At 38.4% G+C, this 12,815-nt stretch overlaps 1 protein-coding gene across 4 annotated transcripts in view; it reads left to right on the forward strand.

Moving 5' to 3' along the window:
• The window catches only part of Shld2 (shieldin complex subunit 2), an 86,262-nt gene that overhangs the window by 62,479 nt on the left and 10,968 nt on the right, over window positions 1-12,815 (forward strand). For 3 of the 4 annotated variants that reach the window (XM_075988721.1, XM_075988720.1, XM_075988718.1), the window contains 3 exons: window positions 8,173-8,367; window positions 8,521-8,655; window positions 12,511-12,717. In XM_075988721.1, the coding sequence (XP_075844836.1) occupies window positions 8,173-8,367; window positions 8,521-8,655; window positions 12,511-12,717 (537 nt within the window). The remainder of the gene's footprint in view (window positions 1-8,172; window positions 8,368-8,520; window positions 8,656-12,510; window positions 12,718-12,815) is intronic. The other variant, XM_075988719.1, reaches the window with a different exon arrangement.

Consider the following 12,815-nt stretch of genomic DNA (forward strand, 5'->3'; position numbering starts at 1 on the left):
ATACATAGCTCAATAAAATCAATAAAAAAATAAAAAAGATCTCTTTTGTTAAAACCTAACCTTTGTAAGATTTGTTTTATGGGTTCTCCTGCAATTTTTGTTTTTTCTTTTGTAGCTGTTCTATCATTCAGAGCAGTGTGGTTTCTTACAGTAGGCATTAGGTTCTTTAATTGCTCTGGGAAGGAGTTCCTCCAAGGTTATAGGAAACTACTGAATTGAATTTGGCATGGGGGTCTGTGAGAAGCCACTGAAGGCATTTTCCAGTGGCAAAGGGTTACCATGTCTGTGGAGGCCCTAAAATGTGGGCCCATTTCCACCTGGTCTGAAGGTCAGAGAGTTTGGAAGCTGCTCAGCTGATGGACAAGCTTAGTTGCAGGTCCCAACTCAGGATGTAATTACTTAAGTCTTTTGACTTAAGATAGCTCCATTCAATCCTGACAGGTGGTCAGGATATGCAAATATACTTCTGCTCCTTTTGTAACCATGAGGTCACCTGGGGAGGGGCAGCCTTCAGCATGCATAATCTAGAGCAGCTTCAGCTACCTAGACAACAAAAATGCTAATGATTTGATGTTTCAGAGTGATGAAGTGATTCACTGTGAGTTGTCCTTTGTGTCACGTTAATTAAGTCTTTTGTTACCTCCTGAACTTCACACAGCTTTCTTTGTAGAGTAAAAACAAGGTATCACCACGTAGAAGCCATCTCAATTTTCCATTGTGATTTATGCTATCGTTTAAGTATTTTTATTAGCCCATATTTCTTATAGTTGGTGAGGATATTTTTTAGTTTAACATATTTTATTTTTAATATTTTTAAATTTTTTTATAGTATGACTTTGCCATATTAATTGTGCTTGTGATACAAATACATTAAGTATAAATATCCATTGGTATTTAATGTTATTTTTATTGTGTTGTTGTTAGTAAAACAATAAAGTAATAAAGTTTATTGTATGGTATGTGAAATATTTATAGTAGAGGACATAGAGTGAGGGATATAATGGAACTTTGTATTATTTTTGCAACTATTTTTATAAATTTCACATTAATTAAAAAACTTAAAAGCCCAGAGTGGTGGCGCACCTTCAGTCCTGGCACTTGGGAGGGAGAGGCAGAGTGTGGCCAGACTGGTCTATGTAGTAATTTGCAGAAGAGTCAGGACTCCATTGAAAGACTCTGCCTCCAAAAAAAAGTTTTTTCAAATGCATATATATATGTGTATGTGTTCATGTGGAGGGGTGAGGCACTGCGTGTCTGTCTGCCTGTATGTGGAGGACAGATGGCCACCCTGGGTGAGAGCCTCACAGATACTGTACATCTTCTTTGGATCATGGCTTGTTTGTTTCTTTTTCTTTTTTCTTTTTTTACGTTTTTTGTTTTGTTTTTAGTTTTTTGAGAACATTTCTGTTTAAATAGTGGTTGTTCTATAATTCATTCTGTAGACCAGACTATCTTTGAACTCACAGAGATCTGCCTGCCTCTGCATTCCCAGTTTTGGAACTAAAGATGTGTGCCATCACCATCCCCATACAACCCCTGGCTGAAACATGGATTTTTATGGCTTGGAGCTGACCAATGAGGCTAGATTGGCTTACTTGCAGGCATGAGAGATATGAGAGACCTCCTGTCTCTTGTTTCCGCAGCACTACAGTAGTTGTGCCTGACTACAGGGTCTTCATGCCGTGAAGAATGCACTTTACCAACTCAGCTAGCTCCCTAACCCGCAAACATGACGTTTTTAAAAAGCTACTGTGATCATGTGAATAGGTGTAAAGAAATCTTTTGATGAATGAAATAAAACATTATTTATATGATATGATGGTTTGTATATTAAAGCTTTGTTCTCCAAAAATTAGGAGAATCAATGCGAGAGTTTAGCACGGTAGGTAGAAATAAGATAAACATGAAAGTCAATTGGACTTCTGGAATGAAACACCCAATAATAGATAAAAGAATTCAGTATTTACAAAATTAATATGGTACCAACATATATTAGTAAACCTAACAAAATATCCACTATTCAGTAGTGTATTGTTTAATCCTCATGAATTTGTTGTTGTTGGTTTTTTGTTTTGTTTTGTTTTTTGATACTGGGTTTCTCTGTAGCTTTGGAGCCTGTCCTGGAACTAGCTCTTGTAGTCCAGGCTAGCCTAGAACTCAGAGATCTGCCTGCCTCTGCCTCCCAAGTGCTGGGATTAAAGGCGTGCGCCACCCACCGCCCGGCAAATCCTCATGAATTTGTGTATGTCCTAGGGTTTCTTTTGCTATTGATTTTAGCTTTATTCTACTATGATCATATGTAAAACAAGAAATAGTAGAGATTGCCCTATATTTCTTAACGCATGCTTTGTATCCTAATAGGTGATCTCTTTTAGAGAAGGTTCCATGGGCTGGGGATTATTCTGTATGTTTGGATGTCTGTTAGATCCATTTTGTTTGTGGTGTCATTTAATGCAGATATTTCTATGTTTGTTTTTAATCAGGGTGACCTGTTAGTTGTTGAGAATGAAGGTATTGAAGTCACCTGCTAGTGAGCTAGAGCTAATTGTGGTTTACATTTGTTATTATGTGTTCTATGAAATTAGGTGCACACGTTCAGAATTATGTTCTTTTGATGGATTGTCCCCCTAATCAGTTTGAGGGGCTTCTTCACTGCCTCTGGCTAGTTTCTAAGTCTACTTAGTCAGGTGTTTGAACAGGACACCTGCTTGTTTGCCAGCTCTATTTGCCTGGGCTACCTTTTCCTCCTGTCATTTTATGGTGAGGTCCATATGTCCGGGACAACAAACAGATGTATGCTGCTGGCCTCATTTCACTGCTTTTGCTGTTGCAAAATACCCCGACAAGAAGCAACCTAAGGCAGCAAGGGCTCATTTAGCTCATCGTTCCAGTTTACAGCCCATGGCTGTAGGGAGGTTAGGATAGCAGAAACTTAAACCTTCTAGTTACATCATTGCAGTCAGGAGCAGAGAGAAATGAACGTGTGTGCTTGCTACCCCACTTACTTTCTCCACTTTTATGCAGTTCAGGACCCAAGCCTAAGGAGTGCTCACATGACTCTTCCTTCCCACATCAATTAACACAATCAAGACAACCACCTACAGGCCAGCCTGGTCCAGACAGTCCCTTACTGAGCCTCTCTTCCCAGGTGACTCTAGGTTCTGTCAAGTTGACAATGGAAACCAGCCATCACACCTGCCCTCTAATCCACTCTGCTAGTCTGTGTCTTTACTGGGAATTGAAACCATGTATACTCAGTTGTTCCTGAGAAGTATTAGTTCTGCCATGCTGGTTGACTGCGCAGTGGCTATCATTTTCCTATTCCTCTCCTGATCACTCTTATTCAAGCATAGTTTATTATTTCCCTGGGTTTTATTGGTACATGTGTATTTTCCTTCAGTCCAAATAATGATCTGGCTTAGAGGTCATGAATTTCTTTTAGCCTAATTTTGTTATGGGAACTTTTTCTTTCTCCTTCAGTTAAGACACATAGCTTTGAGGGTACAGTAGTCTGAGTTAGCAGACACACACACACACACACATATTTCACAACTTAAAATGTATCACTTCAACTTTTCACCACTTTAAAGTTTCTGTTGAGAAATCTGTTATTTCAGTTGGTATTTTGGTTGGTTTCTTTTTTGTTTCTGAGACGAGTTTTCTCAGTGTAGCCTTGGTTGTGCTGAAACTCACTCTGTACACCAGGCTGGCCTCAGAGCCACAGAGATCTGCCTGTCTTTGCTTCCCAAGTGCTGGGATCAAAGGCATGTGTCACCACTGATATGTGGCTTTGTACTTTTTTCTGGTTGCTTTCAATATACATTCTTTGTTCCATATATCCAGAGTGGTTTAATTATAATGTGATGAGGAAAGTTGTTTAATGTTCTAAATGCCTCTGGTATTGGACTTTTCCTATAATTGGATGATTTTGTTGAAAATATTTTCTATGCTTTTAGAATTAAAACTTTCTCTTTTAGTGCCCATGATTCTTAGGTTTGGTCTTTTTAATGTCCCAGGTCATTTGTAAGTGCCATTCTTACCAATTTATCTTTGTCCTTTTTAGAGTATTTGAATTCTTCCACATTGCCTTTAAGCTTATTCTGTCATTTGATCTTTTCTATTGGTGAGGTTTATACTGAGGATTTATTTAAATTACTCTGTTTTCATTTCCAGTATTTCAGTTTGGTTTTTCCTTAGTAGTTCTGTTTATGAAATTTCTCTGTTTTTATCTAGTATAAACTTCATTATTTCATTCAGTTCTCTCTCTCTCTCTCTCTCTCTCTCTCTCTCTCTCTCTCTCTCTCTCTCTCTCTAGCTTTGGAGCCTGTCATACAACTAGCTCTTGTAGACCAGGCTGGTTTCGAACTCACAGAGATCTGCCTGCCTCTGCCTCCTGAATGCTGGGATTAAAGGCGTGTGCCACCACTGCCTGGCTCTTCTTTGACTTTTAAACATACTTAAATTTTTTTGATTTCTTTGTCTAGGATGTCATCTGGTTCTCTCTCATTGGCAGCTATTACTTGAGTATTAGTGATTTTTGGAGGAGTTATGCCACATTACTTATTTATATATATATAAATATATAATTATATTATTGTATTGAGATTTATGCATCTGGGTTTATTTCATTGCTTGGATTTTTGTGGGGGTTTTTGGCTGTATTTTTTCAAGGGAAGCACTTTCAATGTTCAAGTGTAGCCTACTTGTGGTGTAGTTGAGGTGTCAGTGGACAGTTCGTTGTGGCTTTGGTCATAGATCCTGGTCACCCCTCCTTTTGATCCTTCTGTGGTCAGGATGTGCACGCTGCTTTTGCCTAGGCAGTCTTTCGCTGGGTTGAGGGTGGGTCTCAGATCTTGGTCCTTCACAGGTGTCTTAGTTAGGATTTCTATTGCTGTGAAGGGACACCATGACCACGGCAACTCTTTTAAAGGAAAACATTTAATTGAGGTGGTGGCTTACACTTTCAGAAGTTTAGTCTATTATCATCATGGTGAGGACCATGGTGGCCTGCTCATGGTGCTGGAGAAGGAGCTGTTACATGTTGACATTCAGGCCACAGGAAGTAGACTGTCTCACGGTCGTGACTTTAGAATATAGGAACCCCCAAAGCCCGCTTCCAGAGTGACACACTTTCTCCAAGACCAAACTTATTCCAACAAAGTCACACCTTCTAATAGTGCCGTTCCCTTTAGGGGGACATTTTGTTTCAAACCACTTAAAACAGCTAAGGCTGTGTAGATGCTGGTTATACTTCAGGGTAGTCATTCAGGAGTCCTGTTGAGAATGCTCATCTTTCCTGGGCTGTCATTTCTGATGTCTGGTATGTTGCTTAGAACCTGTGTCTATGTCACCTTGTAGGCTCTGACTGGATTTCCTTCATTGAGCTGCATTCTTTTAAAAGATTTATATTTTATTTTGTGTATGTGAGTTTTGCCTGCATGTATGTCTGCATGCCATGTGCATGAAGTGCCTGCTGAGACCAGAAGAGGGCACTGAATTCCCTGGAACTGAAGTTACAGACTGCTGCAAGCTGCTATGAGTATGCCGGGATTGAATTTCCGTTCCCTGGAAGAGTGGCCAGTGCTGTTAAACACTGAGCATCTCTCCAGCCTGAGCTGTCGAGTTTTGATCCCGTTTCTTCTCCTCCACCTAGAGGTATTCTCTTGCCAGAATTCAGAGTCTAATTCTATGACATTTACCGGGAGTGTCCCAGGCATGTGACTCACTGAGGTCTACAACCCGCACCAAGGCACTGAAACTTCAGAGCTCTTTCTAAGTCAAGGTCTTGCTGACGCTCTGTTAAATGCTGAGAGCAGAGGCTTTTCCTGGGACCTCTCTTCTTCCTCTGCTGTTGCTATCTACAACTGTTGTTCCTTCCTTCCCTTTTTCTCTAAAGACAGCTTTTACTGAGGTTTTGTTTTTTTGTTTTTTTTTTTTTGTTTTTGTTTTTGTCTCAAGCATGAGTCTAGTCACTTCTGTGAGGAGGAGCTCCCCAGACCACACAAATGCCTCTGGGATAGACTGTATTTTTTTTGGTTTTGTTATTGTACAAGACACTTTCAGCTGTCACTTCACTCTTCTTGTAACTGTTATTCATCTTTTTCCAGTTCATCCCCTGGAGAGTCTAGCCAACTGTTTTCTAAGTAGTTCTTTTTCTGTGTGTAAGTTTTCAGGAACGTTTCTTCCTTTCCCCAACTCTCCGTCCCCTTCCTCTTATCCCTCATGGGCATTTATGGTTCTGGGGCAGAGCCCAGTGCCACCCAAGCGCTAGGTAAACACTTCACTGAGTGAGATTCAACCCTCTCCTCAGTTTACTTTCTGTGCTGAGTGTTTGCTACCGTCTGTCTCTAGGTCAATCAGTAACTCTCTCTATGTCGAGATTGGGATGTGGTTTTTCCCCGTTTCCTGAGCACCTGGTGTGGTACCTGTCACATGGTAGATGATCCTCTGGTGAGTGAGTGAGTGGATAATTAGGTGCTGGTGTGGCAGATGGAGTAGATGCAGATGAACATGTTAATGGGAGGAAGAAAAAAAATCTCAAATTAGTTTATAAACTCTTGTTGTTCTAAAAAAACAAAAACAAAAAAGTACATTTGGGTAACATCTTTTGGCCACAAATATGTCACATATTCTCCTTCAGGAGAATTTAAATTTGATCAGCAAAGTTCATTTATCCATATTTTAAAATATTTTATTTACTTAGTTTACATGGGGTGATAGTACCTGTATAAAATTCAGAAGACAACTTCTGTGAGTTGCTTCTCTCCTTATACCATGTAAGTCCTGGGTCAAAACTCAGGTCATTAGGCTTGGAAGTAAATTCCTTTACTGATGAACCATCTGCGGCTTCAGTCAATGCTTCTAAAATATGCATATTTTATTGTATGTACAGCTGTAAAGTTTGCTTCAACAAAATTAAAAACAGAATCCGGAGAATTGACTCAGTGACCGGGAGTACATTTTGCATAAGGGTCCTGGGTTTGAGTCCTAACACCCATCTAGTAGCTCACGACCAGTTCCAGGGGATCTGACACACTCTGTGGGTGCCAGGAACTCCTGTGGTGCACAGAAAAACAGTCATATACAGAAAATGAAACAATCTTTAAAAAGTAAAATGAACATTGAGAGAGGAAGAGTAAAATCATTGAAATAGTATTACGACTGAATAATCAAGCGCCGTTCTTACAGTTGACATTCTGATCAGGGAGTCAGTCTTTGCAGACTTAGCTTCTTCTCAGGAGTTTTTTTTAAAAAAAATAACACTGTGCATAATATTTTTTATAAACTGCTTTATGTTGTGAGATATAAAAACATATAAAACATTACCTAATTTCTATAAAATATGCAGCCTATTCTTTACTCAAAAAATAAAGTTTGATATTGTTAGGCAATAGAAACTATTATTATCATCTCCAAAAATTTCATTCTGTTCTCAATCTATAGCCAGGCTCAGATTTTTCATTATTTTTTAAATTTTTAATGATCCTGAAACTATCTATTGACTCCCCAGTCTTTAGTCTAATTTGGTCCCATCTTTCCCAGCCATCGTGACAACAGTCCTTCCTCAACAAGCTCTTTAGCACATCACTTGGACACATCCTACAAGCCACCTAACAGACTCCTGCACTTGCTACCCTCTACCATTCAAGTTTAGGATGCTGTCCTTAGCACTTTCAAGATGCTGTGAAGCAGTCACCCTTCTCTTCCCAAACAAATTCCACACAGCATAGCAAACACACACACACACACACACACAAAGACTGCCTCCCCTAATTCTCATGTAAGCATATGTTACATAGGAAATGACACTACTTGAAAAGGATTAGGAGGGGTGGCCTTGTTGGAGGAAGTGTGTCACTGTTTGCTTTGAGGTTTCAAAAGCTCATGCCAGGCCCAATGGCACTGTCTCCCTGCTGCCCATAGATCCAGATGTAGAACTGTTAGCTGCTTCTCCAGCCTGTGTGCTGCCCTACTCCACATGATGATAATGAACTCTGAAACCATAAGCAAGTCTTAATTAAATGCTTTATGAGATGCTACTCCCTGATGACTGTGTTCAAATATATGAGCCTATGGGGACCGTTCTTATTCAAACCACCACAGCTGTTTTTATATTTGTGATTACCAGCAAAATATGATGCCTTCCTTTGTCCATCTTTTTGTGTTTCTTAGATTCCAATGTAGTTACCAATGTTACACTTCAGGACTTACTGGCATACGTGTCTTCAAAACATTCCTATCTCAAAGATTTGCCTCAGAGGCAGCGTCAGAAAATGAGCACCGTGGAGTTTGTGGAACTGGAGCAGCTGCAGCCTGATACATTAGTCCATGCAGTACTCAGAGTAGTGGATGTCACTGTATTGACAGGTAAATATTTTGAGTGTCTCTTTAATGTTAGCTCATAAAACCTGTGCGAGGCCATCTTGGTGCATTAGTTGATCACCACTGTGTGTTTATCATGACATCCTATGTTATCACCCAAGCAGGGTAATATCAACTAGCTTCTTTTTCCTTTTCCAGAGGCATTATATAGTTATAGAGGACAGAAGCAAAGGAAAGTTGTGTTAACTGTGGAGCAGGTTCAAGGTCACCATTATGTGCTTGTATTGTGGGGTCCTGGAGCAGCCTGGTATACTCAGCTTCAAAGGAAAAAGGGTAAATATATTGGGAAAAAAGCATTTAACCTGCTTATACCTTGGTAAATGATTAATGTTTGCTTGTCTGAGATGTGGAGACTTTGAAGAGATTATAGCATTTGAAATAATAGTGATTAAATGCTCTGAAAATTTTTTTGCTTTAATTTTATACTTATAGAAATTTAGTTATCTAGAAGTCCTTTGTAATTAATAGTGACAAAATAAAGGCTCGAATGTTCCCAGGCTTACTATATGAGGGTATTAGTAAAAACTTTATCTCCTTCAAATAATGTTCTGTTTTTTAAAAGATTTTATTTTTAAATTGTGTGTGTGTGTGTCTGTCTGTCTTTCTGTCTGTCTGTCTGTGCGTATGTACATGCGAGTTCAGGTGCCTCTGGCATCCAGAATCAGGCTTCTAGATTCCCTAGAGTGGGAGTCACCTAGGCACTGGGAACATTTGGTCTTTTGCAGTCACAGTGCATTCTCATAACTGCTGAGCATCTTTCTAGCCCCTCAGAGATGCTCTTTAAATGTAATGTCTGCAGCTTGTGTTTTTCAGCAGAGTGCTCTTATAAATGAGTTCCTTTCTGACAGAAGGCAGATGTTGGGGGAATTACATTAAGTCTTCAAGTTACATTTCCTGGTGAATTAATTGCTATGTCCTGGGTTTTTATTACAGTTAAAAATATGAACTCTTAACCTTTATAGAATGCTTGCTTAAAAAGTATGGCCCAGTGGTACATTGTTTAAAAGCCTAAGTTAATAATTCATGGTGCATTAAATTAAAAGGGGTGTTTCAAAAATTAGTACAGTATCTTACTTCACTGCTGAGAAATTCTGATTTTAACAGCCTGAGAGTTTAAATAGTGTTTTTTGAGTCACCCTACTCTGAAAATAATTTGGCATTGATCAACTGGTTCACTATTTTGTACTTGAATGAGTTAATGTTGTGGTTCAAACTTCTGTCTATCAAGTGCTTATCTGGAGGTAGGGTCTGCCCCACTGTCTTTTAATCATTAATAGCCCTAACTAGGATTTGAGATAAGTCTGACTTTTATGTTAGGATCAAATAGTGACAGATGTTTGTCCAGTTGTGAAATTTGGCAAACATGTATCGATGGCAGACATGATCAGTGAGCACGGTATCTCAGCCGTGAACACGAGTCCAGTGCATGCCAAGCAAATGTAGGTCAGGGGTAAAGTGATGGGGCAGAGCGCCCGCTACTTTCTCAGTGTGGCTGGTTTAGGGTTAGGGACTTTATGCTGACAGAAGGAGAATTATTGTATCTCTAGATAGTCCCATGGCTTTATAGTTAATACTGAAAACTTAGGAATCCAGGAATTATGATATAAATTGCTTTTGTTGAATTCACTAATTACACCTAAATTTATTTATACCCTCATCATCTTAAAGTCTTAACAGCTGCTTCAATACCTCAAGACAATGCCTTTTAATAGAAAAATAACAATTTTGGAGGGTAATTTAAGGAAACAATTGTACTTTCAGAAACTGTTAACCTTCCTTTTATTCATTTAGCAGTTCTTGAGGCCATCTCCGTATGAACTTCTGAAATAGGCACTGGCTTTCATATATTCTTAAAAAGAACAAACTTAGCTCTTACAATCAGAAATGATCACCAAGTAGTCTATATTCAATAATAACGATAATAAAATTGATGTTTTAAGGGAGAATAGTAAGAAATTTGCATTTATTTGAAATACTCATTGCCAGCAGGAAGCTAGCATACTTTGTATGCAGCTTGCAGTGGTCACAGCTTAGATTCTAATGAGGGCACAGGCAACATAAATTATATTTCCTAAGAGTAATTGGGCTTGTGTATAGTGTCCATGCTTGTAATTTCAGCACTTGGGAGATGGAGGCACGAGGGTCAGGAAGGAGTTCAGGGCTATATTTTGCTACTTCGGTATTTTGAGGCCAGCCTGTGCTACATGGACCCTGTTGCAAACAAACAAAAGAATAATTAGGTAAGCATAAAATAATCTATACAGAATCAAATACCATTTTCACGCAGTTGTTTTAAAAAGAAATCTACCATTTCAAATACATAACAAAATATGATAAAGTACTCTTATAGCTAATTAAGTAAAGTAATGCAAATAACCCCAGTTTATGATTGTCTATTATCCAGAGTCACAGTTATATCTACATGGATGTTTGTAATCCAGTTAACATCCTAGCTTGCCTACTATAACTTCCTCAAGTTTGCCATAAATCAATTTACTTGCCTTACTCAGCTAGCTTCTCTAGAACCACAGTAACAAAACAGTGTTTAGACACAGTAGCACCTGTTCAAATAACGTGGTAAGGACTGATTTTTGTTGTTACTGAGACAGAGACTAGCCCAGAGTGGCCTCCAACTCACCACATAATTGAGAATGGTATTGAATTCTGATCTTCCTGTCTTCACTTCTCAGGTGTCTGGTATTACAGGCCAGCACTCTTGTTCTGTACAGTGCTGAAGATCAAGCCCAGCATATTATGCATGTTGGCCATTCTACTAACAGCCCAATGGTTCGAATCTTTAAACAACAGCAGTATAGACTTTCTTTTCAGATAATCATGTTCTCTGTTGTATATTCAACTTTAAAATTAGACTAAAGCAGGAGGTGGGTTAGCTGAGAGGAATGGAGGGAGGGGAAGCTGTGGTTGGGATGTAAAAAAATTAAAAAAGAAAATGACATAATATTAAATTATTAATGTTACTGTTGGAATCATAGGTATTGTAAAACATCTACGTATAATAAGCGTCTATTTTTGACCATTAGAGAAGCTTGTAGACTGTTTAAAATAACACAAAGGAAAGATGTGATGGCTAATCTTCATTGTCAACCTGACTCATCTGGGAAGACGCAATCTCAGTTGAAGAATGGCCCCATTTTCTTGGTCTTTGGGAAATTTCTTGATGGCTAATTGATGTAGGAGAACCTACTACCCTGTGAAATTTCTAACCATGCCAGCCTGTTCTGTATAGGAAACTGGGAGCAATTCTGTAGATAATGATCTTCTGCATCTGCCTCAAGTTCCTGCCTTGAATCTTTGCCTTTGCTTTCCTTAGTGATAGACTGTTATCTTGTAAAATAAAATCCCCCCAATTATACTAAGGAAAAAGGAAATTTCTCAGCACAATTGTTTTCCTGATAACTAGTTATAGGCTGTTGGTAGAAGAACTGTGTTCAGTTTCTAGCACCTATCCAATATCTATCTAATGATGCTGTCTATACAGAAAAACCCTGTCTCAAAAAAAAGAAAGAAGAAAGGAAGAAAGAAAGAAAGAAAGAAAGGAAAAGCTTATATTTTTAAAAAATCTGGGCTTCTTAAAAATACTAATTTAACTAGTATTTTTATTTGTTAATATTAATAAAGGCCTCAATGTAGAATTTCTTATATGGACATATTTGTCAATTCTGAACAGAAATAAAACAACAAAAATCAGTTCTTACTGAGGGAATTAGAATACCACACATTTCGTTGTCCTAAAAAAACTCAACTAGTTAACAAAAAACCTTTCTATATCTCAAAATGAGAATGTGCTGTTCTGAAAGGCAGCTGTTTAGAGGGGCCAGGAAATTAGAAGAGATTCTTAAATGATATCTAGCCAGGTGTGGTGGTGCACACATCTAATTCCAGTGCTTGGAGGAGTAAGGGTTCAAAGCCAGCATGGACTCTATAGAGAGATAATTTGTAGCTTTTAAATTCAATTGCTTTAACCACACAGTTATATTTTGTCTGCTTTGTCCAAATTCTTTAGTGATAAAAGTTATGTTTAGCTGATTTAGTTAGGTTAGTCTACTTAATCTGATTCTGAGCAGAGACTTCTTATTTTGGTGACATTTTTTTGTTTGTTTGTTTAAGATTGTATTTGGGAATTTAAGTACCTTTTTGTTCAACGCAATTGCATACTAGAAAACTTAGAGTTGCACACAACACTGTGGTCATCCTGTGAATGCCTGTTCGATGATGATACAAGAGCAATTTCATTTAAAGCAAAATTTCAAGAAAGCATTTCCTCCTTTGTCAAGACATCAGACTTAGCAACCCACCTAAAGGATAAGTATTCAGGTATGGTCTTTACATATGTAAAATGTTTCTCATCTTAGTATAAGCAAAGAGGCTGCCATTTCTGAGAATATACATAATTAAATATGGAAATGAAATAT

Source organism: Microtus pennsylvanicus, chromosome 10 (assembly GCF_037038515.1).
Source record: "Microtus pennsylvanicus isolate mMicPen1 chromosome 10, mMicPen1.hap1, whole genome shotgun sequence".
Taxonomy (NCBI): Eukaryota; Metazoa; Chordata; class Mammalia; order Rodentia; family Cricetidae; genus Microtus; species Microtus pennsylvanicus.